Source organism: Grampus griseus (assembly GCF_964374135.1).
Source record: "Grampus griseus genome assembly, chromosome: 20".
Classification (NCBI taxonomy): domain Eukaryota; kingdom Metazoa; phylum Chordata; class Mammalia; order Artiodactyla; family Delphinidae; genus Grampus; species Grampus griseus.
In genome coordinates, this window is record NC_139014.1 from 19226680 (window position 1) to 19254154 (window position 27475).

Consider the following 27475-nt stretch of genomic DNA (forward strand, 5'->3'; position numbering starts at 1 on the left):
GGTAGGGGGTGGGGTGGGGAGGAAGGCTGTACCCTGTGAACCCTTCCCTATTCTCCCAGGAAGTAGTGGGAACCTTCCCAGAGCACCTTCCCCTTTGTATCAGAAACTATTTGTGCATCTGTCTCCTCATGCTACGCTATGAGCTTCTCAACAGGAGGGACTGGGCTTTATTGAAATCCCCAGCCCAGTAGCTGGCTCCTGGTAAATAGTCACACTTTGCTGAACAAATGGATGGATAGAGGAACACGATAGAGAGCTGTGAGATTCCAGCTGCTGACAGGGTTGCATCCTGGTGTTCTTTTTCTGGGCCAAAGGGTTGTTTGTTTCCATCTCTCTGTCCCTTTTACAGACTCTGCCTCACCAGCTGAAAGCACACAGTGGAACACTGTGCCTTTCAGCAGATAGAGTGAGCAATGGAAAATGCAAAGCATCAACCCTGAATACAAGCTATGGCATGCTGAACACAATTCCAAATGAAGAGAAACTGCTTATTTTCACTGAAATGGAGTGGAGTCCTCTGGGAAGGATTGTTTGGCTCCAGTTCTGGGTGTCGGTGTTGATAAAGCTGGTGCACCAAGGCTCAGCACGCCCCCTGTCGGATTTAGCTGGCATTTAGTAAGAAGAGGAACAGGAGAGAAACTTTGTCTGGTGCGAATACTTCTCTTGGACATAGGCAAACAGGGAGGGTAGGGCTCTTTCTGCGAAATTCTTCTCTGTTAAAGAGGCATCAAATGAGTCAGAGACTCCACAAATACGGAAATTCCTTTTTGAAGAATAGAAATACTTTCCTGATGGGAAAATCAGATGGCATGGACTTGATTCCTTTTAGCAAGCATGCAACCACAAAAACAAATCAACCACTAAAACTCCTCTTCAGGACCCCTCCCCCACCAAGTGAGGTTTAAATTGTAATGTGTATATGTCCACTGATAGAGAACTGGTTAAATAAGTATAGTATCAATTCATCCCTACATTGGAAAACAAGGCAGCTCTGCATGCACTGATATGGAACAATCACCAAGATATATTAGTAACTGACAGAAAGCAAAGTGCTGATATATATATATATACATACATATATATATATATATATATATATATATATATATATATATATATATGGTGTGCAGAGACTTTCTATAGAAGATTCCACAAGAAAATATAACAACTGTTGTCTCCTTGGCCAGAAATTAGTTTGCTGCAGGCAGGGATAGAAAGAAAACTTCTTTTCACTATATTTCTTTGTGTGCTATTTGCAATTTGTACCTTACGTGTCACCTATGAAAATAATCTAATCAATTTTAAAAAGAACCTTATGAAGGTCCAGTAAGGTTCTCTACGGTCACTCTTCTTCCTCTCTAGAAGTCTTTTCAATCCTCAGTGGAAGGAACTTAAACTGCTAAAACACATTTTCTCTCAAATTCTAAAATAAATTGGCCATCTGTCAGTTCTAGTATATAAATACATGTGATTTATACACCAGTTCATTCTGTTTGAATCTCAGATACGAAAGCCACCTGTTTCTGTGGAAACAGCTACTGAAGTGTCGGGGGAATATTTTGTTCGATAGCTGTTGGGGCTATTCCGGATGGTCCCACGCTACCCCAGGCACTGAGCTCTTCAGCACCTTTCTGGGTTGGTGGCGTCTCTGACTGGATTAATAGGGCCCAGGGTCCCCACCAAGCAGTTTTTCACTCTGCCTAATGATGACGCATGCCAGACTAGAACTGACCTTTTGCCAAGACCATCATCTACCCAGCTGGGGAAACCCAAGGTTGGTTTCCTAACCAGGGAAAAGGTTTGCAGCTTTTCTGGGGGAAAGGGGGCTGGTGCTGCTTCAGGGAACTCACTGCTCCAGTGCTGTGGGAGAGAGCAAAATGGGGGAGAATTGGCACTCTCTCTCCCCCGGACTTCTGAGCTAAGGGCCTTTCTTGATCCTGCTCAGAACTGCCTGCTCCTCGGTACCCATCATGGTTGAAAATATGTTTGTAGTTAAGGCTTAGGCCAACAGGTTGGCGGCACATTCGGGTGAGCGTCTGCTCCTCCCTGACCCAGTGAAAGATACAGCCTGCTAAGGTGGAAAGTGCAAGAGAGGAGTCCTGACACCTGGTTTGAGTGCCAAGCCAACGCTAACCTGCTGGTAACCTCCTGGTAAGTCACTTGCCCTCCGTTTCTGGTCCGTCAAGTGAGCAGGTGGCCTTTGATATCTCAGATTGCTGAGTGCGAGTCTCTGGGCTCCAGAGAGATGGATGACTCCCAATCCTGCTCTCTGAGGTGAGTGTCAGCCAGGGCTCTGGGGCAGGCGGAAACACAGGGAAAGGTGATTTTTAGTGAGTAAAAAGCTTTAGTTTTTACTTTATTGCCCATCTTAATCTTCCTCTGTTAGAATAATTCTAAGAGGAACCTAGAGGAGCTTGGTGGCCCCTTACCACCGCTGTGACTCTAACTTAAGTTCTCCCTTCCCTTCCACAAACGACCCCCAACCTTTTAGAACAGTGGTGGGTAACTTTGTGGGATGGGTAGTTAGAGGCCCCTTCGAAAAGATTGTGGAAGCCATGGGTCCTTTCCCTCTCAAAAACTGGACACAGGCAAATACTACAATATTTTGCACGTAACTTCAGGATATCCTGTCCCACCTGACGACCTAATCTAGAACTTAAAAAGGGGGGAGGTGGATTAGCCGGTGAGCGAAAAGAGCGAGAGGGAAAAGTAGAGCAACACTCTAGGACCTGTTTTCCTACCGCAGCTCACATTCCTCCGCCCCAGTCCCGCTCCCGCCGCCTCCGCTAACAGCGGAGGCCCTAGTCTCCCGCTCCAACTATTCCAACCATCCTGGGAAGGGTGGGGCGCTCGGCTCTTGGGTCCCCCTGGGTCGCCCCCCCTTCCCTAGCATCGGTCTCCCCTTCTGCCCCGGTCCCTCCCTTTCTGGGGCCGAGCCAACCAATGGGGGACGAGACTCCGGGATTTGGCCTGGGAGCCGGGCAACTCACCGATCCCCCGCCCCACAGTTCTGGCCGCCATCCCGGTGCGCACGGACGCGGCTCGAATTTCCTCCGCTATCCGCTCTCTCTCGCTCTGCCCCCTCCCGCTCTTCCTCTTCTCCGGGTCTCCCGCTTCAGCTCCAGATCCACCCGGCCGGCCCCGCACGGCTCCGGGCAGCCATGGAGGACACCCAGCTCCACATCATCGAGCAGCCGCTTCCCGGGTACCCCGACGCCGGGGACCAGGGGTCCTCCACCATGGGGGCTCCGGCGGCGGAGGAGCCGTCGGGGGCCGGCTCTGAGGAGCTGATCAAATCCGACCAGGTGAACGGCGTGATGGTACTGAGCCTTCTGGACAAAATCATTGGCGCCGTCGACCAGATCCAGCTGACCCAAGCCCAGCTGGAGGAGCGGCAAGCGGAGATGGAGGGCGCCGTGCAGAGCATACAGGGGGAGTTAAGCAAGCTGGGCAAGGCACACGCTACCACCAGCAACACCGTGAGCAAGTTGCTAGAGAAGGTGCGCAAGGTCAGCGTCAACGTGAAGACCGTGCGCGGCAGCCTGGAACGCCAGGCCGGCCAGATCAAGAAGCTGGAGGTCAACGAGGCCGAGCTGCTGCGGCGCCGCAACTTTAAAGTCATGATCTACCAGGTGAGCTGGAGGGCGGACCCCGCCCAGAGGCCCGCCGTCCCCCGCCCGGGGCTTGGGGTGGGGGGACCTACCCGAGGCGCGGCTCTCCCGCCAGCCTGGCCCGGCTCGGGGGACCCGCCCTCCTTCCAGCGAGCGTTCCTGGGGTGGAGTGGGATGGGCGGCGGGCTCCTGGAGCGCAGAGGGGCGCGCTCTGCATCCTGCGCTCCCTCACCCAGCCCCTCCCTCTGGTGTCAAACGCGTAGCGGAACCGAGTTAGGGGGCTGGACTCGGGGACACTGCCCCTCGCAGATCGCTCCCGACACGGCTCTGTCAAAAGTCTTCCTACTTGGAGGAAGTTTTGGGGAGAGCCGCGGTGCCTGGCGGCCGTTGGGGCCCCCTGTAAACGGACACTGGCGGCGCGGCCCGTGTTTGGGGCCTCCGGCGCTGCCCGCCCGATATAGCGGGTGATTCAGGGCTCAGGCACGCACCGCGGGGGCTGCGCCAGGCGAGGGACGCGACTGCCAGCACGCCCCCGCGGACCCCGCATCAGCCTAGGCCGCCCACGCCGCCCCCTCGCTGCGATCTGCTCCCGCCTCGCGGCACTTTCGGCCCTCGTGGACACCCTAGCCCGCGGCGTGCATGTACCCTCAGTCTGTTGGAAGCAGCCGGCGGGAGGGTGGCCCGCGGCCTGAGGAGTGCTAGAGGGTCTGGTGGAGGGGAGGGGACAGCTCCCCACACCCGGGGCCCCGCGATCTGGGCGCGGTGAGTCACCCCGCATGCCTGCGGGGGCGGCCGAGGAGCTGGAGGACAGGCGGCGGGAGGCTGGCGCGCCCCAGGCTCCGCCCAGACAGCTTGTTGCTTCCTTTGCACCTCTCCCCATTCCTCCCGCCTGGATGAAAATGGAGTTTTTGTATCCTAACCCCATGTAAACCTGGGAATCTCAGCATTGCTGTTCCTCTCCACTCTGCCTCTCCAATCCCATTAGGGGTGGGTCTGAGCCGAGCGCTCTGTGATCTTTGATGGCGTGGGAATGTGCCCAGCCTTGCCTCCTCTCTGCTTCCCGCGGGCCTGGTTGATGTTCCCACCCAAGGAGGTGAGATCGTGGGGGTGGAAGGGTTAGTCTATGTCCCCTCTTCCCCTTCCTGCCCCTACCGAAGGGAATGGAAAGAAAAGAAGGCCAGATTTCCCACATCCCCCCAGGGAGAGGACTTCTGTCAGGAAGCTGTGGTTTCACTGACTGCCCAGAGGCCCTGGTACGCTGGGTTCTGAGTGACCATCAGGGATGTGGTGAGGTCCTTGGCTTGGTCAGTGTGGTGGAGCTAAGAGAAATGCAGACTGGGACAAGTTTGGGGGCAGTAGATATACGTGAGCTGACACTTATCTGAGGAGGTGGTGGTGGGACAGAGGCTGAAGTGGCGCTCCCCCAACCCACCAGCGCCCAGGGACTCCTCCTGAGAGGTACTTGGCCTTTACGCAGTTTGCTTCCCCCATATAGCACTATCTGATAGAAAATATTTGCCCAGAATTGGAAGTAGGATGGGGTGTGTGTGTGTGTGTGTGTGTGTGTGTGTGTGTGTGTGTGTGTGGTGTGTGACTTTTAAAGAGAACTGCCTAGTGCTGGGGTACATCAAAGCAAGGAGAACAGGGCAGGGGTGTGGGGCAGCAAGCCAGCTCTGTCTTTTCTCCAGAGCCTGGTGTGGTAGAGAGGAGCCATGTAGGGCTTGGATGGGTGACCCTTCTCACTTGAAATGTCCCAGACCGCAGAACCTGGGAAAATTCTCAGCCTGGAGGTAAACCTCCTTATGTCAAAGATGGAGATTCTGAGAGGACAGGTATGGAGAGAGACTTCTGTGCAGAGGCCAATGGCGTGTCTCTGTTACTGCCTCTCGGCAGTTGGCACGGACTGTGTGTCTGTATATTGTGTATGTGCCGTGGGGAGGGGGTCTAATCACAGGGTGGCTTTGACTGCATCAAGGTCAGTGGGGGACAGAGAGTTGAGGGAGAAGGAATAGCTCAAGCTGGGGACCCTGAGCCCCCAAACCACAGGAGAAATAACTAATACCTAAAGTGGTCCCGACCCACAGAGGAGCTCAGAGGTAAGGAAAAGATTCCAGCAACAGGGAATCTTCCCCGAGTTGCAGAGCAGATGTTCCAGGTGGGGGCGAGGGGGTGGAGTACTCAGCTTCTGGAGGAAGTTGGAGGCTGCTCCTCCCTGAGATCTGCAGGCCTGGGAAGAGAATGAGGTAAAAATAGCTCTGGGCCTTGGCAGACCTAATAGGGAAGATTGGGGGCAGCAACATTTACGATAAACTCAGGCTGAGGGGGTAGGATGTTTGGGTGGCCAGGCAGAGAGATTTGGAAAAAGGCCTCCTGGGATGATGTGAGTTTTCCAGTGTGGGAGCAGGGGAAGTGGTATGGTATTCCCCACTGCAGATGTGGGAGGTGGTGATGTGGCAAGGAGGGGTAAGGTGGAGGGAGCATGAAAGGGTGGGAAGGCCTCAGCTGTGGGATCAAGCCACCTGGCCTCCCACACCTTCTTCCTGGGGAATAAAGGAGGGAATCCCTTGTGTGACCCCACCCAGATTCAGGGAACTGCTAGACATAATGATTTCACGGGTTATGTTTGCATTTGACACCTCCCTACACAGACACAGACACACACGAAATTCAGCCCTTCCCATCACAGGATATCAGGGCCCTCACCTTGAACCCACTTCTGAGTCATTACTGTCCTTCTTTGGCATTTCCCTTCCTGTCTCCCAAACAAAAACTAGCAGTTGGCATCCCATCCTGTCAGGTGACACCTCATTAGGCAACAGCTAGTGAATGAGAGAAGTGAATTCTACTAGTAGCTAGGGGTAGTGGACTGAGAACCGCTGGGAAGATCAGGCCGACTGGGGGCACCATGCAATAGGAGGAGCTGTGGTCATTAAGAAGCCAATTCTCCCAGACGACGACTAATTTGGATATTGTTAGAGTTCTTCTAGAATCCAGAAAGGGAGGCTAAACATTTTCCGAAGTAGTTTTGATGAGGCATGGGTCCTACCCATGGACCCATCAGACCTGCTCCAAGTGCTTGAGGACAGGACCAGGAAGCATTTAAGGGCTTAGGTGGCTCATGGGCATTAAAGGGGAGGATACCAGGACTGGAATGAGGGCCTGCTGGCTTCTCCTCCTCAAATCCTAACCCAACCTATAGCTCCTTCCTGGACTCAAAGCAAATCAGGGCTATCTGGTTCCAGAAGAACCCCACACTTTTGTCCAAAATTCTTCCCAACTTGGGGCTCTGGTCCCTCTCACCCCGTACCCCGGTGGCCTAATGGAGAGAGTGTTTACCATACCCTTCCTCCAAAGAGCTAGTTTTGGTTTGTTTTTCCTGGTCACTGGATCCAAAGCAGGGAGCATGGGAGCATATTCTTAGACGTATTCCTAAGACCAAAGGAAATCATATTCTTCTCTCTGATTTTTTTTTTTAAAGCAAATGAAGTCTGACTATTGTAAAGGTCAAAATCAAAAAGGGAGGAGATAGCACAGAGTGCGCAACTGATAGGGAAAGGGAATATTGTTGCTAGGCAACCAACTGCAGAGATGAGTGGTGGTTTGTGCTATTATTTTGAACCATACCATTGTGAATATTTCATCATTCTGTCACTGTAGACTTTTTGAGCTGGAAGATGCCTTGGAGATAATCAACTTCAGCTCTTTTATTTTGTAGTGGAGGAAGCTGAGGCCCAGAGAGGGGAAGTCACTTGCCTACTGTCATTCAAGTGATTGGGGGTCAAAGCTGGGGCAAGAGCCCAGGTGTACCCCTTCTTCTGCTACACTTTCTGCTCCCGGCCTCCCCCTTCTGTTCCCGGGCTGTGCAGAAGAAATCAGGGAGGAGGCTAGCCCTAAGCTAGTTCTGGCTCCTTCATTCTCTGAGGGAGATAGTTGCACAGTCCTGGCACCGGGGCTGCTGTGTGTGCGTGCGTGCGTGCGTGCGCGCGCACGTGCAGTGTGAGCTGAGTGGCTACGGTTGGTGGTCATTAGCTGCTCAGCCTCATGGTGCTGAAGCAGAGGCAACGTGTGTTCACCAATGGCAGTGGAGGAGAGGGGTGCTGGGTATAAGGAGTGGAGCTCCCTGGCCAGCAGGGGTGTCCCCTGGCTAAGAGAGGACCACATTGGCTCCTTTCTCCTCAGCCTCCCTGCCACTCACGCCTTCTCCCTGTATCCTACAGGGAAGGTAGGCACCTGCTTCTTTGGGTATTTGTGGCTGCACGCCTTACTCAACACTGTTGTCGCTGGAGTCTGGTAGTGCCCCTAAATATCCCTCTCCCCTGACTTCTCCTGATTGTCCAAAGCAAGAGTGGCACCTCAGCCACTCAGGAGGGAGAGTTGGGAGCTGCTGCTGGGTGCCTCAGGACATAGGCCCACTGGTTGTAAAAATAGCTTGGTTTGGGGGGGTTTTTTTTGGCCGTACCGCGCAGCATGCAGGATCTTAATTCCCCAACCAGGGATCGAACCCATGCCCCCTGCAATGGAAGTGCAGAGCCCTAATCACTGGACTGCCAGGGAATTCCCCAAAATATCAATAGCTTTGTTTTTGATCCTGATTTCTCTGTGCATCTGGGTGTCTGATGGCCCATAAGTGGGTGGGGGGGATGGGTGGCAAGGGAGGCAGGAGGTGGGGATGTGGCCAAAGGGAAATAGCCAGGATGTCCCTCGTCCATGCCTCTCCCTCTCCTTATCCGGGGCGGCACCCGCGCCCACCCTGCCCTGGGGAATAACTGGGATCAGCAGCATCTGACTCAAGACAGTGAAGTTGTTTGCCTTCTCTTTTACTCCTTGGAGACTCCCCAGTTGGAGTCTAGCAAGTGGCCTCTTAGAAAACTCCTTCCCCGCCCCCAGCAGCTTCTTTCCCCCATCACTGCAACCTCCAACAGCATCATCCCACGACCACAGCAGGGTCGGGGTAGAAGGTAGGAGGCCAAGGATGGGACTGGGGAAGATTCTAGAGGGAGGCAGGGAGGTGGTTCTGATTAAACTGTGGTTATTAATTCATGGGCCTGGGTTTGTCCCTCCCCTTTCGGCCCTGGGGCCCTCTTGTTGAAGCATTTAAACTGTGGTGTCTTTCCATCCTAATCCTTGTGTGCTCCCCTCCCCTCTACTCACCAGCCCCAACTCTGCATGCCAACCAAGGCTTCCTTCCCCCAACTCTGTCCACACCCATCCCAAGCGCCACTTAAACCCCTTTTCCTCATCTTAGCCCAAGAAGAAGCTGAATGTACCCTCAGACCTGGCCACATCCAAGATCGTGCCTTTTGACCTTCTGCCTGAGACTGAGCCTTTTGACCTGAAGCCTGAGACAGTGCCTGAGCTCCCACCCTTTGACCAGACACCTAGGACCCTGCCCTATTACCCAGAGCCTGGGCCTCTGCCCACCCCAGAGGAGCCAACAGCCGGTGGGGGTACTTAGGGTCTCCTGGGTCACATGGGGCCGTGGGCATGGGGTGTCACACACCCAGTCCACCCCCAGCTCACTGCTTAGCAGTGGCCAGTCCAGGGTGGCTGGTCTCTTCCAAGCCACTGCCCCTTGTGACTGGGTGATGGATATTGTGAAAACACTCTCTCATTATGGGGAGTTCAGGCAATGGGGTGGGAGGTGATGGGAAGGGCCATCCCCTACGTCTTGGTTTCTGTCTTAACGGTCGATGCTCCAGACACCACACCTGAGCTGCACCCACGGCTGCCTGCATGAGATAGCCTGCAACTGCCCACACTTCTGATGCCCCCTCCCCTCCCCTCCCCCTCTGCCTCCTCCTCAGGGACAGACCAGTTTGGCTCAAAGCCTCTTTGGAGAGGGCCCTCATGAAGCCCAGGCCTGGGGTCTGTTCTGTGCCCTCTCTAGCCGCTCTCTACAGTTCGGGAAAACACTGACGCTTATCTTTTTCCAGTTTTTTTTAGCAAGTGTTTTGCAAAGCGATCCCTTATGTTTGCCAGATCCTGCCTTGGGTGGGGCACCCAAAAGCTGCCAATCAGGAGGCCAGAAGGGGGCACATTTTCATTGGCTCTGGCCTCCCTATGGCACAGTGTTTCTCAACCTTTTTGTTTGTTTAATAGCATTCTCCTAAGGAGTCCTTTTAGACATTTTTTTCCCCTAATTGTCCTCTCCCCCATGAAATTTTTTTTTATTTGAATTTTCTTTTACTTTATTTATTTTATACAACAGGTTCTCATTACTTATCTATTTCCCATGAAATTTTAACACTACAGATATACTATATATCAGGACTCTTTGGAGCCCCACAAACTATTGCAATATCTAAGATTTGTGCCCTCCCCCGCAAGAACCAATTTCCACCCACTTGGGGGCAACATGCCCCCTGTTGAGAATCATGCTATAGCAGAAAAGAAGGACCCTTCTACCTTTAGTGTCTTTCACCCCCTTGTCCTGGCAACCTAAAGTGGAGGTCCTGAGTTTTTAAGACTGCCCTCTCTTTCACCTCTCCCCATCTGCACCCTCCTCTAACATGGTCTCTGAGCAGATCCAGATCCTGGGTCTCTGAATGACCTCTGCAATGTCTTCTCTGGCCATTCACAGGCAGTGGCTGGGTACAGAACTAAGTCAAGAGAGGCTCTACCCAGAGCCATATGACACCTGTCCCTTCTCCCTGACAAATGTGAAGTGCCTGGCCAAGGACCAGGCAAATAGTAGGTGCTCAATTAAATTATAATAATATAAAAATCTTCCTAAGTCAGAGGATCTTAAGTTCATATAGCAGGGTTAGGGAGTGGAGAGGAAGGGGCTGGAAGCCATCCTGGGGCTCCTCTAAAATTCATCCTGGACTGGCACTTTCCTGGGTTGGGGAGCTGTGTGTGCTTGGTGGGGGGCAGGGGAAGCTGTGCATGCTTTTGTTCAGACCTGGTCATTAAAGGTAACTCTGGAAACTAAGCCTGTTGGGACTGGTGGTTTTGTTTAATAAAAATGTAGAAACAGAACAAACAGAGCTCTCTCTCCTTGCCACCCTGAGGCCCCTCCTTTAGCTTAGGAGCTCTGCCAGGGAAGTAGGGGTGGCACAGGGGTGCCCAGCCTCTGTGCCCAGGGTTGGGGGAGGTGTTTTGGGATTGTGTTGCTGGTTGTTGTAGCAACAGGCCAACTGGGTGGGCCCAAGACAGCACTCCAAAGCTGTGAGTCATAGGGAAAACCTGGCTTGGAAACGGGGAGAAAAGACAAAATCCATTAATGGAGGCAAAAAGCTAAAGTCATGGTGGTATATCCTCTCCAGCGCCAATCCACTGGATATTATCCGGGACTTAGGTCAAACAGTTTCTTCCCCTATCCCCTGACCTTCCACCAAGAAGGCAGCTCCTCTGGTGTAAGCCATCACTCTGGAGGAAGCCTACAATGAATGGCTTCCAAGTACCTTTCTGGACTGGGGGGAGACAACCCCAGATCCAGGAATAAACCTCCCCTCACTGGGATTGCTCCCTGATGTTGTATTTGAGACCTTTCATCAGGCACTAGGAAGACACGATTGGCTACAAGAAGTCTGGAACTCTCTCCCCAGCCTTGTTCACGTTCAAACTCAGCTGGCAAAGACCTTTATCTAGGAAGCCAGAGGCCAGGAAAACCAGCCAGCTCAGCCTTTATGGGTTGGAGTGGAGCAGAGGGGAGAATCAGGGGTGCTGGTGTGGGGCAGGGAGACAATGTGGATCTGTTTTCCAGCAGCAGGGACTGTTTCCTGACTACTTCCCACCCATCAAGCTTAATCCTTCCCTTAATTCATCCACATAGTCTGAGCTTAGTGAAAGGAGGCATTCTCCTTCAAACGTCGGGGAGCGTGGGTGGGTTTTTAGACTAGGAGGCTGTGAAGGAGAGATCAGAGCTGACATTTTTTGATACTAGGGCTGCCGGTAAATTCTGGGTGGAGATGGATGAAGAAGTAGCCAGGAGTTTAGATGATAGAGAGTCCTAACATGGTGTGTAAGAGAGAGCACTCGGGTAGCAGGCAGGGAGAAGTGATTGCAAAAGGGAGACCCAAAGGGTACAACTGGGAATCAGAGGGACTGCTAAGAGAGATTGGGACCCTCCTACACTCAGAGCAAGGAAAACACCCCTTCAATGCCTCCATGAGTGATAAGAAACAGAGGATGGACGGACTGCCACAGGATGCCCATGATAGTACCCAGCCAGCTGTGGCAGGTGGAGACTACAAGTCCCAGCATGCCCTGAGCCCTGGTCACCTTGCCTGCTGGGAGATGTAGTTGAGTAACGAGAGGTTGAGGTGGCTTGGTGCCCAGCAGAGCCGGTGCCCAGTTTGGGAGAAGAGGTAGAGCCAGCATTCCCTCTTTGTCCCTGCTAATAATATTGACAGGGAGGGAAGGAAGTTGGGAGGAGGTGTTCCTAGTTTTCAATGTAAACCAGGAAACTCTGTGGGGATGTGGATGGGAGGGAAGAGGAAAGAGGTTGGGGGCTGGGGAAGGAATTTCTGTAGCAGGTGGTACAGAGATACCAAGCAGTCAACGTATACGTGTATGTGCGTGCGTGTGTGTGTGTGTGTTCATGGGACGGGTCAGCTCGTGTTGCCTCATTTTTCTCAGATGGGGTTTTCTTACAATTCTGCGAAACAATCTTTAGAAAACCCTTTAGAAAAAGTACTGCCTATCATTCCTTTGTAGGAAGTCCCTAAAGAGAGTCTGGGCCAAAGAGGAGAGCCTGTTTACATTCTGGGTTATGTCCCCTTTTCCTGTCTGTGCTCAATCTCCCCTACCTTCTGGTGAGAGGTGATCCTGAGATACTGAAATGTTGGTCCAGAGTCAGGATCTTGGAAAATCTTCCCGGAATGGAAAGCAGTGCTGGTGCTAGGTGTTCCCAGGGCAAGAGGGAAGAACTGGCTCTGAGCTCCAGGATCTCTTGCCCTCCTACTCCTGGTCCCTTGAGCTCCTGTTTGGGGGGAAAAAAGCAAGAATGGAAAAGCAATCTCTCCCTTCCATTCCAAGGCAGGGACGTCAGAACCAGAAGAAACGTCCAGGTTGGGAAGAAAACATGTCCTTGGCTCCCAGCCAGCTTCCTCCTCTTTCCTCAATTTCTTCATGAGGGTGGAGAATGTCCACTGGTGGAGCCAAACAGTATGAGGCGGGGGAGGGAGATAGGGCCACAGCTCTGCTTCCCTAATACTGGTTCTTCTGAAATGATACGAAGTCTGGGACACGCACTCCCTTTATGGTAAACTTGCCTTCAAGTTACCCTACTTGGGGGCCGCCTGAGATTGACTGTGAGCTCGTCCCCCTACCCGCACCCCTCAACCTAAACCGACTCTGCCCTTTGGTTTTGGGCCTGGCTTGGGCAGTGTGGGGCTCAGTGCACCAGAGGGCGCTCTGCCCATTTCCAAAGTTAAGTTGTGGTCCCTGGGACGCAAAGGGTAAGGACTGGTTTAAAATGGGCAGTCGCAGGGCTCAAGGAGACGGTTGGAGGGCCGCAGAGATACTTAACTGAAGTGCGAAAACATAGGCCAGACTCCGATCCGAAGCTCGGTTCCCTCCTCGCCCTGTCTGTATAGTTACTATTCATTCAATACATATTTCTTGAGCGCCCACGAGGTGTCCAGCTCTGTGCCAGGCGCTGGGGATACAACGGCGAGCAAGTCCAGGCCGATTTCACGGGTACCACGCACTCCGCAGGATCACGGGTGCCACCGCCCAGCCCCGGGTTCGCCCGGCGTCCCCCCAAGTCCCCGCCCAGTTCTCCGGCTCTGCCCCCTCATCTGTTCGCTCTGATCTCCCTTTAGGATGAAGTGAAACTGCCGGCCAAAGTGAGCATCGGCAAGTCGCTGAAAGAGTCGGAGGCGCTGCCCGAGAAGGAAGGCGACGAGCTGGCCGAGGGCGAGCGGCCCGAGGACGACGCGGCGGTGCTCGAGCTGTCCTCGGACGAGGCGGTGGAGGTGGAGGAGGTCATCGAGGAGTCGCGCGCCGAGCGCATCAAGCGCAGCGGCCTGCGGCGCGTGGACGACTTCAAGAAGGCCTTCTCCAAGGAGAAGATGGAGAAGACCAAGGTGCGCACCCGCGAGAACCTGGAGAGGACCCGCCTCAAGACCAAGGAGAACCTGGAGAAGACGCGGCACACTCTGGAGAAGCGCATGAACAAGCTGGGCACGCGCCTCGTCCCCGCCGAACGGCGGGAGAAGCTCAAGACCTCGCGAGACAAGCTGCGGAAGTCCTTCACGCCCGATCACGTGGTCTACGCGCGCTCCAAGACGGCGGTCTACAGGGTGCCGCCATTTACCTTCCACGTCAAGAAGATCCGCGAGGGCGAGGTAGAGGTGCTGAAGGCCACCGAGATGGTGGAGGTAGGCGCCGACGAAGAGGAGGGCGGCGCGGAGCGCGGCGAGGCGGCCAACCTGCTGCGCGGGAGCAGCCCCGACGTGCACACGCTGCTGGAGATCACCGAGGAGTCGGACGCCGTGCTGGTGGACAAGAGCGACAGCGACTGAGCGGGGCGCGGGGCTGTGCCCGGGAGGCCGCGCCGCCCCGCCTCTCCCCGCCCCCGCCCCATTCCTTTCTCTCTCCGAACTTTCTCTTTCGCATTCTCTCTCTGCCCCAAACGGGCTGGGATATTTCTAAATTGAGAACACCTCCCCTCAAGTAGCACCCCTCCGAGTCTTACGGCTGTTAAGACGGGAGGGGGAGGCAGCCTGCCCCATGGACAGCCCCAGTTTAGGCATATGCTGGGTGGAAATGCAGAGGGCGGTGATGCACGTCCTGGGGATCCAAGTCGGGGATTCTAGAGGAACTTGCTGTCGTTTCCATGATTGGGCCCCCCTTGGGCAGGCTGCCTTCCCCGCACTTCTCCGTAACACTCACACCCAGCTGCTGTCATTCCTGCTCACTGAGCTCTTCTTTCTCATCCTGATCCCTGGCGGCTTCAAAGCCAAAATTACCGTGAAAGGGAAGAGTGAATCTTGAAGAGTATGGGAGACTCCATACTGGAAGGATGTGAAAGCAGCTTTGGGGAGCATCTGGGGCAGTGTCGGGGGAGAGAGGGCAGAGTGAGCCGTGACCCTGGATGAGGGTCTAGCACAGGCTGTATCTGCAAAAGGTGCCAATAAGGAAGGCTGGAGCCAGGCAGAGCCCTTGGGGAGCGGGGGCGGGGGGCACTTACTGTTTATGCATCTGCACCCAGAAGCACGTGGCTCTGGCTTTGAAAGAGAACAGGAAATAGTAGAAGGTGGAAATGGGTGAAAGGAGAATGTCCATTAGCAGCGTGAGAAACACAGCACAAGAATCCCATCTTACTGGGGTTCTCCGAGGACAGCAGGACCATTTTCAGGATAAGAAGGGAGGGCAATGTGAGAAATCCGCGATCCAAAGAAGAGAGAGGTAAGCCTCACCCCATGCCTCCACTGGGCATGGTGCTCCAGGGGCAGCCCATTTCTCAAAGCCCAGAAAATTAGGGTCCCAGAAGAGGGCAGCACCAGGCTGCGGAGAGCTGGTAGGTAGGAGGGAGACGGACGGGGAAAAGAACGAGGTGCTAAAGGCCAGGCCACCAAGCTGAGAGCTGGAGGGGAGGGGAGGAGAGTATAGAATTCCTGTGTGTAGAGCAGCCCAGACTTGGCCCACTCCTGGCAGCTTCTTCTCAAGATCCTTCCCTAGAGCTAGTTACAATAAAGCTGCAGAACTTGCCAGGACTTCCTTGTGGGTTCCTCTCCTGACTCTTTGGGTTGAGAGGGGTGCTGCTTCCAGTCCAAAAGCCTGATTTCTGATCAGGTTCTCCTCAGGACACTTTAGTCCCCCTGTTCCTCCCCAGTAACGGTGGCTTGTCAGAAGCAAGGACAGACCCCCTCACCCCCAAGTCACAGTCGGAAGAGGAGGGCTGAAGGCTCCCTCGTTCGCCCCCTACCTCCTGTGCTTTATCTTCTCTGCTCTGCATTATAGAATTGCAGCGAATTGTTTTTAAGGGGTGGAGGGAGGGAGCCTGGGGACACATCTTTTTTACAATACAAAGCTTTGCTTTTTTTTTTTTTTTTCCTGTTGGTTCCCTTCTTTCTTCTGGATGGTTGGAGACACATTGGCTGAGGGAGGATGGGGATTGTGGGACGAGGTCCCTTGGTGCTGATGGGCTGAAGGGGCCTGAGTTGTGGGCAGATAGAGTTTCCTGTGGGCTCTGGGGAGCCTCTCGTGTTGCTGTGTCCTGGTGAGCAGCCCGACCAATAAACCTGCTTTTCTAAAAGGATCTGTGTTGGATTGTATTCTCCGAAGGCAGTCACATAGGATGAGTTCCAGGAGGACAGGAGGGAACCAGGGAGGGAAAGAGAGAGAGAGAGGACCTTGGGTTTAAACGGGCCTCACTTACCTGGGTGGGGAGTGGGGGTGGGGTATTGTTATCATCCCCATTTAGAAATGGAAAAACACACACACACACAGTGACTGGTCTAAGGCCACGTAGCTGGTAAGTTGTGAAGCTGGGATTCTAAGGCAGCCTGGCTCTAGTCTGTTTAACTGTGTCTGTAATCTTGTACTGTCTAGATGCGCTTCTCACTGTCAGAGCTTTAGTCCTCCAGACCCACCCAGTTAACTCTACTCAGCCTGAGCTTCCCTCAGATTCACGCTGCCAAATCAGACCTAGAGGAGGCAGTCTAGGGGAGAGGAAAAGTCAGAGGCCCTGACTCAGAGGCCTGAATGTCATAGAGAAGGGATTCCAGTGCATGGTATAGATGCCAGTCATAACCACACAGCATATTTAATTCTCCCCACAGCCCTGGGATGGGCACCACTTTTTTTTTTTAAAGATTTATTTTATTATTTATTTTTGGCTGTGTTGGGTCTTAGTTGCGGCACACAGGATCTTTGTCAAGGCATGCAGGATCTTTTTCGTTGTGGCGCACGGGCTCGTTGTTGTGGTGCGTGGGCTTCTCTCTAGTTGTGGCGTGCGGGTTTTTTGTCTTCTCTAGTTGTAGCGTGTAGGCTCCAGGGCGCGTGGGCTCAGTAGTTGTGGCGTGCGAGCTTAGTTGCCCTGCGACATGTGGGATCTTAATTCCCTGAGCAGCGATCAAAGCTGCGTCGCCTGCATTGTAAGGCGGATTCTTTACCACTGGACCACCCCAGAAGTCCCTGGGCACCTCTTTCATTGTCTGTACAGCCTGTCTTCCCCATGAGCAGCCTGCCCTACCTGCCCACAAGTTATGGATTTCCTAGAGCAATGGACACAAATCATCATGTGGGTTCTGCCAGCATCAGAATCACCTGGGGGAGTGGTGTCCCTAATAAAAACAATGTCATTTCTGGGGCTGTATCCCCGCCTCCTGCTGCTACCTCAAACAAGCTGAGTCCTTCCTCAGGGGCCATACGTTTCCTTTGGACTCCCCTGCCTCCGCCCCCAGCAGCAGGCACAGCAGTCTCGAGTTCTAAATCCCCCAGAAAGAGTCGGCTTTCCTCCAAAAAACATGGCCACTAACACAACATCGTAAAGCAGCTATACTCTGATAAAAATTAATTTAAAAAAAGAAATGAAATTATACTATACTCTACTCTGATAAAAATTAATTAAAGAAATGAAAATTGAGGCTGAAAATTCAGAGCCTGGGAGCCAGGAAAACCAGGAGAAACCCACTAAGGATCCTCCTTCCTCTGGGATGTAGAGGTGCAGCTGTGAGAAGCAGGGAATGACGTCAGTACCCCAGCAGCGGAGAGATAAGCCTGAGGGAAAGGAGGAAGGGCCCTGGGATAGCAAGCCGTTGTTTACTTCTCTTACCCACAGCAACAAGGTTCCTGGCCCCTCCCGCTTTGTTTCTACAAGCTACCCCCCTCACTGGTCCACCACACTTTCAATACCAGCCAAGTTACTTTGCTGTAACTTCCCTACGCAGTTCTATGTCACAGCGTGGGGCCGCAGCCCCAGAAGCTCTCCCCACATCAGAAATTATTCCTTTTCTTCTCTTGCGACTGAAGGGAGTTAGGAGGCTTTAAAGAAACAGCTGCCCACCGATGAACGTTACAAGGTCGCACTCCCACGAAGCATCTTTTTTACCAACCGGTCATGAGCTTGCCCATCCATCATTAACACTATTTCCATGGGTTAGAATCAGACAATAAACTAGGGGTATTTTCTCTCAAAGGATCCCATCAAATGTTACCTGTGTTGACCAAAAAAAAAAAAAGAAAGCACAACCTAAAAGTTGAGTTATGTTTTATTCGGTAGACATGAGGGCTTCAAGCCTGGGACACAGCATCTCAGATAACACTGAGAGACTGTTCCGAAGAGGCGAGAGGGAGAGCCAAGATATATAGGAGTTTTGCAAAAAGGCCAGGTAGTTGGAACATCAAAAGATTATTGTTAATTAAAGAAATCCAGGCATCTCAAGTTAATGAAATTAGAGCTGTTTTGCCTATGGGAAGATGCAAAATCTGGGCTCATTAAAATCATTCCTTTGATATGCACCTCAGCTATTGGGGCCAGTATCCTGAGTTTTCTCATCCTGAGTCTCCTCAGGGTGCACCATTGGGGGTGGCTGCAGCAGTTGACTGCAGGATGGCGGGCATTCTTTGTTTCTATCCTGAGTTCCCTCAGGGCTCACTGTTGGAGCAGTTGTAATATGGTGGCTTGATGGCTGCAACATCCTTTGTTTACTGATAATGGCAGGCAGCGTTCTTAGGTCACACCTGGGATCTAAGGACGTTCCTCTGCAGCCTCAGATTGAGTTATCAGGTCTCTAAATGGTGCCTCCAAAGTCCTTATCCCTAAGAGGTAATTTTCCATTGGGGTCAGGAGAAGACAGCTGCAGCCAATCTTGGACTGGTCCAGACCTCATTTGCTCTCACCTGGAGTATTTGAAATGACTTTAGATGCTCTTTCCAATCCATTCCCCACATTACTGCTAGTTAGAGATGGAGATAGAGATAGATACAGATATAAATATAGACATAGATATTTATATAGATTTTTTTAAATGAAAACATACTTTACGGTTTAAATGTCTTCCTTTGACCAAAGGGTTAAACTCCTTGGCATGGCTCACAGGATCCCTTGAGAGTTTGGTCCCTGCCTTACTGTTTGTTCTTCAATATACTCGTTAGGAGTCTGCTGGTCAGAAACGGACCACAGGGACTTACTTCCCTGGCCCTCCAGTGGTTAGGACTCCACACTTTCACTGCCGAGGGCCTGGGTTCAATCCCTGGTTGGGGAACTAAGATTCCATAAGCCGCATGGCATGGGCAAAAAAAAAAAGAAAAAGAAAAGAAGGAAATGGACCACACGCTTTGAGGCCCGTGGGCCTTGGCTCAGGTTGTTACCGCTCTCTGGAATGGCCTCCCTCTTTCCATGTCCCTGCGTAAACCAACCTCTTCCCCAGCTCCACCCAAGCCAAACTGATCATTTCCTTCTCAGGGCTTCCATAGAACTCTATGTCAATAAACATTTGTTGAATGAATTATAAGACTTTATTGCAAGTGTCATAAACTCACCTCAAACTGGCTTCAGCAGAAAAAACAAAATGAAACAAAACAAACAGTACATATGGTCACCTTATTTTTTAAATTTTTTTGCAGTACGCGGGCCTTTCACTGTTGCTTCTCCCGGGCTTCTCCCGTTGCAGAGTACAGGCTCCGGACGCGCAGGTTCAGCGGCCATGGCTCACGGGCCCAGCCGCTCCGCGGCATGTGGGATCTTCCCGGACCGGGGCACGAACTCGTGTCCCCTGCATCGGCAGGCGGACTCTCAACCACTGCGCCACCAGGGAAGCCCTGGTCACCTTATTTTTGATAAAGGAGGCAAGAATATACAATGGAGAAAAGATAGCCTCTTCAATAAGTGGTGCTGGGAAAATCGGACAGCTACATGTAAGAGAATGAAATTAGAACACTCCCTAACACCATACACAAAAATAAACTCAAAATGGATTAAAGACCTAAATGTAAGGCCAGACACTATAAAACTCTTAGAGGAAAACATAAGCAGAACACTCTATGACATAAATCACAGCAAGATCCTTTTTGACCCACCTCTTAGAGAAATGGAAATAAAAACAAAAATAAACAAATGGGACCTAATGAAACTTAAAAGCTTTTGCACAGCAAAGGAAAACATAAACAAGACAAAAATACAACCCTCAGAATGGGAGAAAATATTTGCAAATGAAGCAACTGACAAAGGATTAATCTCCAAAATTTACATACAGCTCAATATCAAAAAAAAAACCCAATCCAAAAATGGACAGAAGACCTAAATAGACATTTCTCCAAAGAAGATACACACATTGCCAACAAACACATGAAAGGACGCTCAACATCACTAATCATTAGAGAAATGCAAATCAAAACTACAATGAGGTATCACCCCACACCAGTCAGAATGGCCATCGTCAAAAAATTTACAAACAATGCTGGAGAGGGTGTGGAGAAAAGAGAACCCTCTTGCACTGTTGGTGGGAATGTAAATTGATACAGCCACTATGGAGAACAGTATGGAGTTTCAAAAAACTAAAAATAGAATTACCATATGACTCAGCAAGCCCACTACTGGGCATATACCCTGAGAAAACCATAATTCATAAAGAGTTATGTACCACAATGCTCATTGCAGCTCTATTTACAATAGCCAGGACATGGAAGCAACCTAAGTGTCCATCGACAGATGAATAGATAAAGAATACGTGGCACATATATACAATGGAATATTACTCAGCCGTAAAAAGAAACAGAATTGAGTTATTTGTAGTGAGGTGGATGGACCTAGAGTCTGTCATACAGAGTGAAGGAAGTCGGAAAGAGAAAAACAAATACCGTATGCTAACACATATATATGGAATCTAAAAAGAAAAAATGGTTCTGAAGAACCTAGGGGCAGGAAAGGAATAAAGACGCAGATGTAGAGAATGGGCTTGAGGACACGGGGAGGGGGAAGGGTAAGCTGGGACGAAGTGAGAGAGTGGCATGGACATATATACACTACCAAATGTAAAATAGATAGCTAGTGGGAAGCAGCCACATAGCACAGGGAGATCAGCTCTGTGCTTTGTGACCACCTAGAGGGGTGGGATAGGGAGGGTGGGAGGGAGACGCAAGAGGGAGGGGATATGGGAATATATGTATATGTATAGGTGATTCACTTTGTTATGAATCAGAAACTAACACATCATTGTAAAGCAGTTATACTCCAATAAAGATGTTAAAACAAAACAAACAAACATACAAACAAACCAAAGTGGAAAACAAGCATAGAGGGAATTAATGTAATTGAAAAAGTTCCCAGTGATAGGTCCAGGGGTGTCTGGTTGCAAGTTCTGATGTAATGTCTTTAGGAATTTCTCTCTCTTCCTGCCTCCTCTTCTCTGCTGTGGTTGTTTCATTAACAGTCAGATTTTCCACATGTGTTGGCAAAGATGACCATCCATAGCTGCAGGCTTATGGCTTAACAGCTCAACAACCTCAGTTAAGAGGGTTTCTTTCCAAATCTTTCCAGAATCTCAGATATGGCCCTGATAGGTCACATATTCAAATCACTGTGCCTCCTGACCAAATCTAGGTCATGTACCATTTCTAGAACCCACTTGCAAGGTGGAACTGAGAGTGGAGGAAGGCTCATTTCCCAAAGGAAAATTGGGTTGCTGTCAGAGGAAGGAGAGAGGCCAAGGGGCCAACAAAGCGACAGGTGTTCTTTCCCGATGATCTGTTTGTGATGTTGTGCTAGGAGCTGAGAGACTACAAAGACAACATATCTAGCTCTTGATCTGAAACAGTTTGCAATTAGTGGGAGAGGCAGATATTCAAAATAACTCCAAGTGATGACTGTAAGAGAGGTAAAACAAAATGCAACATCAATACATCGAAGACAGATTCATCTGCTTGGGGCATATGGGGAAACTTAAGGAGAAAGGGGGCTTTTGAGTTACAATCCTTAACACAGGGTAAGATTTCAAATACTTGTTGCTGAAGGGCAGAGACCATATTTTACTTGATTTTTGTGTCACCAGAGCCTAACAGTGTCTCGTATACGATTGCACTGGTTAATGTTATTTGGTTGAAAGCATAAGAAAAGAACATTGGCCAAAAGAGCAAAAAGGACCTTATATGGGAAGGCTGCCAAATTATCCCATGGACTCCAAGGCTGGGAAGAGTAGGAATCAGGGGATCTCCAGGGACTTCTGAGAGGGAGTTGATGGATGGCCCTCTTGAAAGTGCTGACATTAATGCAACTCAGCTCTAAGGGCTCCCAGGCTCTGTGTCTCTCAGTTTCAAATTCCAAATTCCTGGCATAGAGAATCTGATTAAACCAGTAAACATGTGTTCACCCCGGATTTAATAATCTATGGCCAGGAGGACAGGACCATGGAATACAGACATGGCTGAAGGGACCCATTCCAGCATATGATTGGGGAGTGAAGGGGGCAATTCCCAGGAAAGGAGGACTTATTGTGAGCCAGGCAGGACCTAAGAAGTATCTATTGACATAGCAGATACTCAATACATGTTAATTAAATATAAGTAGTGATGTGGGACAGGGAAAGTCCTCCTGTCAAAGGGAACAGTGTGTGGAAAGGCAAAGAGGCAGGAACGCTGAAGGCATGATTGAGGAACGGTTAAGAGAATTATGGAATGTTAGACCAAAAATGGTTTTGTTTTATTTTTAATTTATTTTTTGGCTGTGTGGCTTGCGGGATCTTAACTCCCTGACCAGGGATCGAACCCAGGCACTCGGCAGTGAAAGCATGGAGCCCTAACCATTGGACAGCCAGGGAATTCCCCAAAGGTCTTGTTTTATAGATAAGAAAAAAAGTAGGAGTTGTTTTACAGAGGAAGTTGCTGTGGACCTGAGAAAGTAGTTTATCTGTACCTTATAAGACTCAGCATAAAAGAGTTATCAGAAGAGGGGTGGTCTTTGAAGTGCTAGGAATAAATGAGTTTGCCAAGGGAGAGAGGGGGTTAGGGAGAGAAGAGGATGGATTTTACTTTATTTATTTATCTTTGTTTTTAAAATATTTTTGAGGATGGATTTTAGAATTAAAGCAGGAGCGCCCACCTTTAGAGGATGGAGGGGGCTGGGGGAACAGCAAAGTAGACTGTGGGATGGTTGGAGAGGGAGAAGGACATCTTACTGGGTGCAGGGCACTTTCATAAACATGATCTCATGTAATTCAGATGTGTATTGGATGTCCCTCTGCTTGGAAAACCCCTGCCCCCTCCCTCCAGGGCTTCGTCTCTGCTGGGTGACCAGGTCCCCTGCCCCTGTCCATAGCTGCTTTGTAAAGGATGCCTGTCTGGGCCAATGTAATCTTCTCTGCCAGCAGTTTAGAATTTTGAGCCTACATTTACCAGGAAATTGGATATTTAATCTCAGTCAGATGAATCAAATGAAAAAGAATGCTTGAAGTAGTAGCATAAAAACACAAGTGATTAAAAACATTTGGAACCTTTGCTTAACCTTCAAAGGCATTTGTTGCCATAGTTAGAGACTGAACATTTCAGTAGGAGCCTCAAGCCAAGTCAGGACAAGGGAAGGGCAGAGTTTAGTGGGACTTCCACTAACTCCTTCTGGTGAGGTTCCTGGAATTGTCCTTTATAAGGTGTGGTTGTTCAAGTCTTTATTGGAATTTGAGAGAGATCTCAGATTCTTTCCAATAAGTTTCTCCCACACTGCCCTTGTTTTTTTAGTGTTTTTTTTTTTTTTGCATAAGATAATCATAGCTAACACTGTACTGAACGCTTTGCAGGTTACCTCCTTTAATCTTCACGACAACCTATGAGGTAGGTGCTCTCATAGTCTCTGTTCTGTCGATGAGGAAACTGAGGCTCAGAGAGGTTAAGCAACTGGCCCAGGGTCACACTGCTGTGTAGGTGGGCTGCCTGAGCAGTGGATGCTGCCATGACCTGGCTCTTATTTGTCATGTTGCACACTTAATTTGAGAGTATCATCCAATCAAGAACGCTTTAATGCACACTTACCAAGGTCAGAATTAGGTTCTCGATTTGAAGATGAGGGTGCTGATTGCCCAGGGTTGCACTATCTATTCTGTGTCAGAGCCAGGATTCAAACTCTGTGTGTCTCACTTCAGCTTCCATCAGCTTTCTAGTTAATGCAATTGCTTCTTTTAACCATTGTGATGGTTGAGGGAGGAAAGAATGTCTAGGAGGGAGGAAGGGGGATGATCGGCAGTACCAGATTCTACAGCAAGGTTAGATAAAATGAATGACCGAGAAGAAGACATCAGCTTTGGTGAGGAGGAGGTCCCTAGTGGCCTTTAAGAGCCCTGTCGTATGGAGAGGAGAGGGCAGAAGCCACCTTGGTGCAGCAAGTGAGGGTGAGGACATGGGGGCCATAATGGGAAAGAAGGAGCATCTTCAGAGACAGAGAGAGGGAGTAAGTGGAAAAGGTCCGGAGGGAGAGGAGAACGGATAAAGCTCAGAGGGGGAGGGGTGGGACCAAGAGGACTTCCATTTAGTCCATGTGTTTATTGAGTACCTACTATGTGCCCTGCACTGGAGAGATAAGGGAGCAGTAAACAGTCAAGGTCCATCTTCCTGGAACTGACAGTATAATGAGGAAGACAGATAAGAAACTGTTAACAGGGACTTCCCTGGTGGTGCAGTGGTTAAGTTTCCATGCTCTCAATGCAGGCAGCCCAGGTTCAATCCCTGGTCCAGGAACTAGATCCCACATGCATGCTGCAACTAAGAGTTCACGAGCTGCAGCTAAGGAGCCAGTGAGCCACAACCAAGGAGCCTGCCTGCCACAACTAAGACCCAATGCAACCAAATAAATAAATAAATAATTTTAAAAAAGGAAACTGTAAACAGATAAATAAAATGAGAATTATGATAAGAGTTCCACAAGAAACAGCACATAGAGATAGAGACTGAAGTTCCTAGGAGTAACCTTAGGTGGAGGTAGTTAGACAAGGTCTCTCCAAGCAGGTGAGACCAGAAGGGTGAGAAGGAACTAGCCATGCCAGAGCTAGAGAAGGAACAAGAAGGGCATGTGCAAAGGCCCTGAGGTGGAAATGGACTGGCTCGAATTTAGTAAGCAGGAGGGAGTTTGGTGGGATAGGCGGGGCCTTGAAAGGGATGAGAAAGGAGAACTCCTTTTTCGTAAGCCCCATGGAAATGACATGGTAAGAATGATGTTTTAAGCAGCATAGGAAAAGCGCTTAGCCTTGAAAAATAGTGAGTAGGGAAGACTGTTCTTTAGACAAGAGAGAACAGAGCTGCTTGCATGATGATGCCTGAGAAGTGTTTTTGCAGACAGAAAGTAGGAGTCCAAGGAATTCATGTTGCACAGACCTGCTCTTCCCTGTGATTTTAGTGAGGGTGAGTCGGGCAGCCCTGTGTGAGCCTTTCTATTGCTGAGTCCCATGGGGGTCTCATCACCCACACAAGTTGCCCATTGCCCCCTTTGCCACCCCTGAGAGTCTTCTCTAAACCTTCCCTTCCTTGCCGGGCCTTCTTCTTCTTTTTTGTTTTAATTTAATTTAATTTATGTATTTTTGGCTACATTGGGTCTTTGTTGCTGTGCACAGGCTTTCTCTAGTTGCAGCAAGTGGGGGCTACTCTTCGTTGCGGTGAGCGATCTTCTCATTGTGGTGGCTTCTCTTGTTGCGGACCACAGGCTCTAGGCACGTGGGCTTCAGTAGTTGTGGAATGCGAGCTCAGTAGATGTGGCTTGCAGGCTCTAGAGTGCAGGCTCAGTAGTTGTGGCGCACGGGCTTAGTTGCTCCATGGCATGTGGGATCTTCCCAGACCAGGGCTCGAACCTGTGTCCCCTGCATTGGCAGGTGGATTTTTTGTTTGTTTGTTTTTGTTTTTGCCGTACGCAGGCCTGTCACTGTTGTGGCCTTTCCCGTTGCGGATCACAGGCTCCGGACGCGCAGGCTCAGCGGCCATGGTTCATGGGCCCAGCCACTCCGCGGCATGTGGGATCTTCCTGGACCGGGGCACAAACCCGTGTCCCCTGCATCGGCAGGCGGACTCTCAACCACTGCGCCACCAGGGAAGCCCTGGCAGGTGGATTTTTAACCACTGCGCCACCAGGGAAGCCCCAGGCTGCCTTCTTGAATTAGAGTTTTACTGCTAATTCATCAGTCTCAGTTCCTAATCTAGATTATAGTTCCTAAATCTCTCTGAAGTGATAAATGGACACTTATCAGTTACCTATTGCTGTGTAATAAACCATCCTAAAACTTAGTGGCTTAACAATCCTGAGGAAAAAAATAACAAAGCTGGAGGTATCACACTTCCTGATTTCAAACTATATTACAAAGCCATAGTAATCTTCCCTGGTGGGCCAGTGGTTAAGACTCCGTGCTCCCAATGCAGAGAGTCCAGGTTTGATCCCTGGTCAGGGAACTAGATCCCGCCTACCACAACTAAGTGTTTGCATGCCACAACTAGAGATCACACATGCCACAACTAAAAGATCCTACACGCCAAAATGAAGATCCCGTGTGCTGCAACTAAAACCTGGCGTAGCCAAATAAATAAATAATAACTAAATAAATAATTAATTTAAAAAATAGCATGGTACTGGCAGTAAAACAGATACATAGATCAGTGGAATAGAATTGAGAGCCCAGAAATAAATCTACACATATACGGACAAATAATATTCAACAAAGGAGTAAGGACATACAATGGAGAAAGGACAGTCTCTTCAATAGATGATGTTGGGAAAACTGCACAGCCACATGCAAAAGAATGAAACTAAACCACCGTCTCACACCATACACAAAAATCAACTCAAAATGGATTAAAGACTTGAATGTAAGACCTGAAACTGTAAAACTCCTAGAAGAAAACATAGGCAGTATGCTCTTTGACATTGGTCTTGGCAATATCTTTCTAGATATAACTCCTCAGGCAAGGGAAACAAAAGCAAAAATTAGCAAATGAGGGAATTCCCTGGCGGTGCAGTGGTTAGGGCTTGGCACTTTCACTGCCAGGCTGGGTTCGATCCCTGGTTGGCAAACTAAGATCCCACAAGCTGCATGGCATGGACAAAAAAAGAATAAAAAAAGAAAAGAAAAGAAAAACAAATGAGATTACATCAAACTAAAAACTTCTGCACAGCAAAGGAAACCATCAACAAAATGAAAAGACAACCTACAGAATGGGAGAAGACATTTGCAAATGATATATCCAAGGGATTAATATTCAAAACATCCTTGTTGTACAACAGAAATTAGGACAGCATTGTGAAGCAATTATACTCCAATAAAGGTGTATAAAAAAAAGAATTATGGAATCACAGAACACTGTAAATCAACTACACCTCAATAAAATTATATATATATATATATACATATAAAAAAATAAAAATGGGCAGAGAAGATGAATAGACATTTTTCCAAAGAAGACATACCTGTTGATGGCCAATAGGCACATGAAAAGATGTTCAACATCACTAATTATTAGGGAAATGCAAATCAAAACCACAATGAAATATCACCTCATGCCTGTTAGCATGGTTATTATCAAAAAGGCAAAAAATAACAAGTGTTGGCAAGGATGTGGAGAAAAGGGAACCCTCATACACTGTTGGTGGGAATGTAAATTGGTGCAGCCACTATGGGAAAAAGTACGGAGGTTCCTCAAAAAATTAAGAACAGAACTAACATATAATCCAGCAATCCCACTTCTGGGTATTTATCCAAAGAATACAAAAAGACTAATTTGAAAAGGTATATGCACCACTATGTTAATTGTGGCATTATGTACCATAGCCAGGATGTGGAAACAACCTAAGTGCCCATCAAAGGATGAATGGATAAAGAAGATGTGGTATACACACACACATGCACACACATACACTCACACACACACTCTATGGAATATTACTCAGCCATAAAAAGATGAATTCTTGCCATTTGCAACAACATGGGTGGACCTTGAGAGTATTATGCTAA

The 27475-nt window shown here is 49.8% G+C and overlaps 1 protein-coding gene across 2 annotated transcripts; it reads left to right on the forward strand.

The window, feature by feature from the left end:
• Positions 1-3000: 3000 nt before the first annotated feature.
• Positions 3001-15816, forward strand: CAVIN1 (caveolae associated protein 1). Of its 2 annotated transcripts, none has more exons than XM_082678637.1 (2): positions 3001-3632; positions 13379-15816. In XM_082678637.1, exons 1-2 carry the CDS (start codon positions 3162-3164, stop codon positions 14078-14080), a joined length of 1173 nt encoding a protein of 390 aa, XP_082534763.1. In that variant the 5' UTR covers positions 3001-3161; the 3' UTR covers positions 14081-15816. The 2 variants fall into 2 exon arrangements, with proteins under 2 accessions (XP_082534763.1, XP_082534764.1); XM_082678638.1 differs by lacking the exon at positions 13379-15816 and adding an exon at positions 8857-10544.
• Positions 15817-27475: the final 11659 nt, after the last annotated feature.

What these genes read in the sequence shown, in the direction of transcription:
- CAVIN1 (XM_082678637.1), top strand. Translation starts at nt 3,162, where the DNA reads ATGGAGGACACCCAGCTCCACATCATCGAGCAGCCGCTTCCCGGGTAC. An exon ending in TTAAAGTCATGATCTACCAG is followed by an intron (nt 3,633 to 13,378) that starts GTGAGCTGGAGG and finishes ATCTCCCTTTAG; the next exon opens with GATGAAGTGAAACTGCCGGC.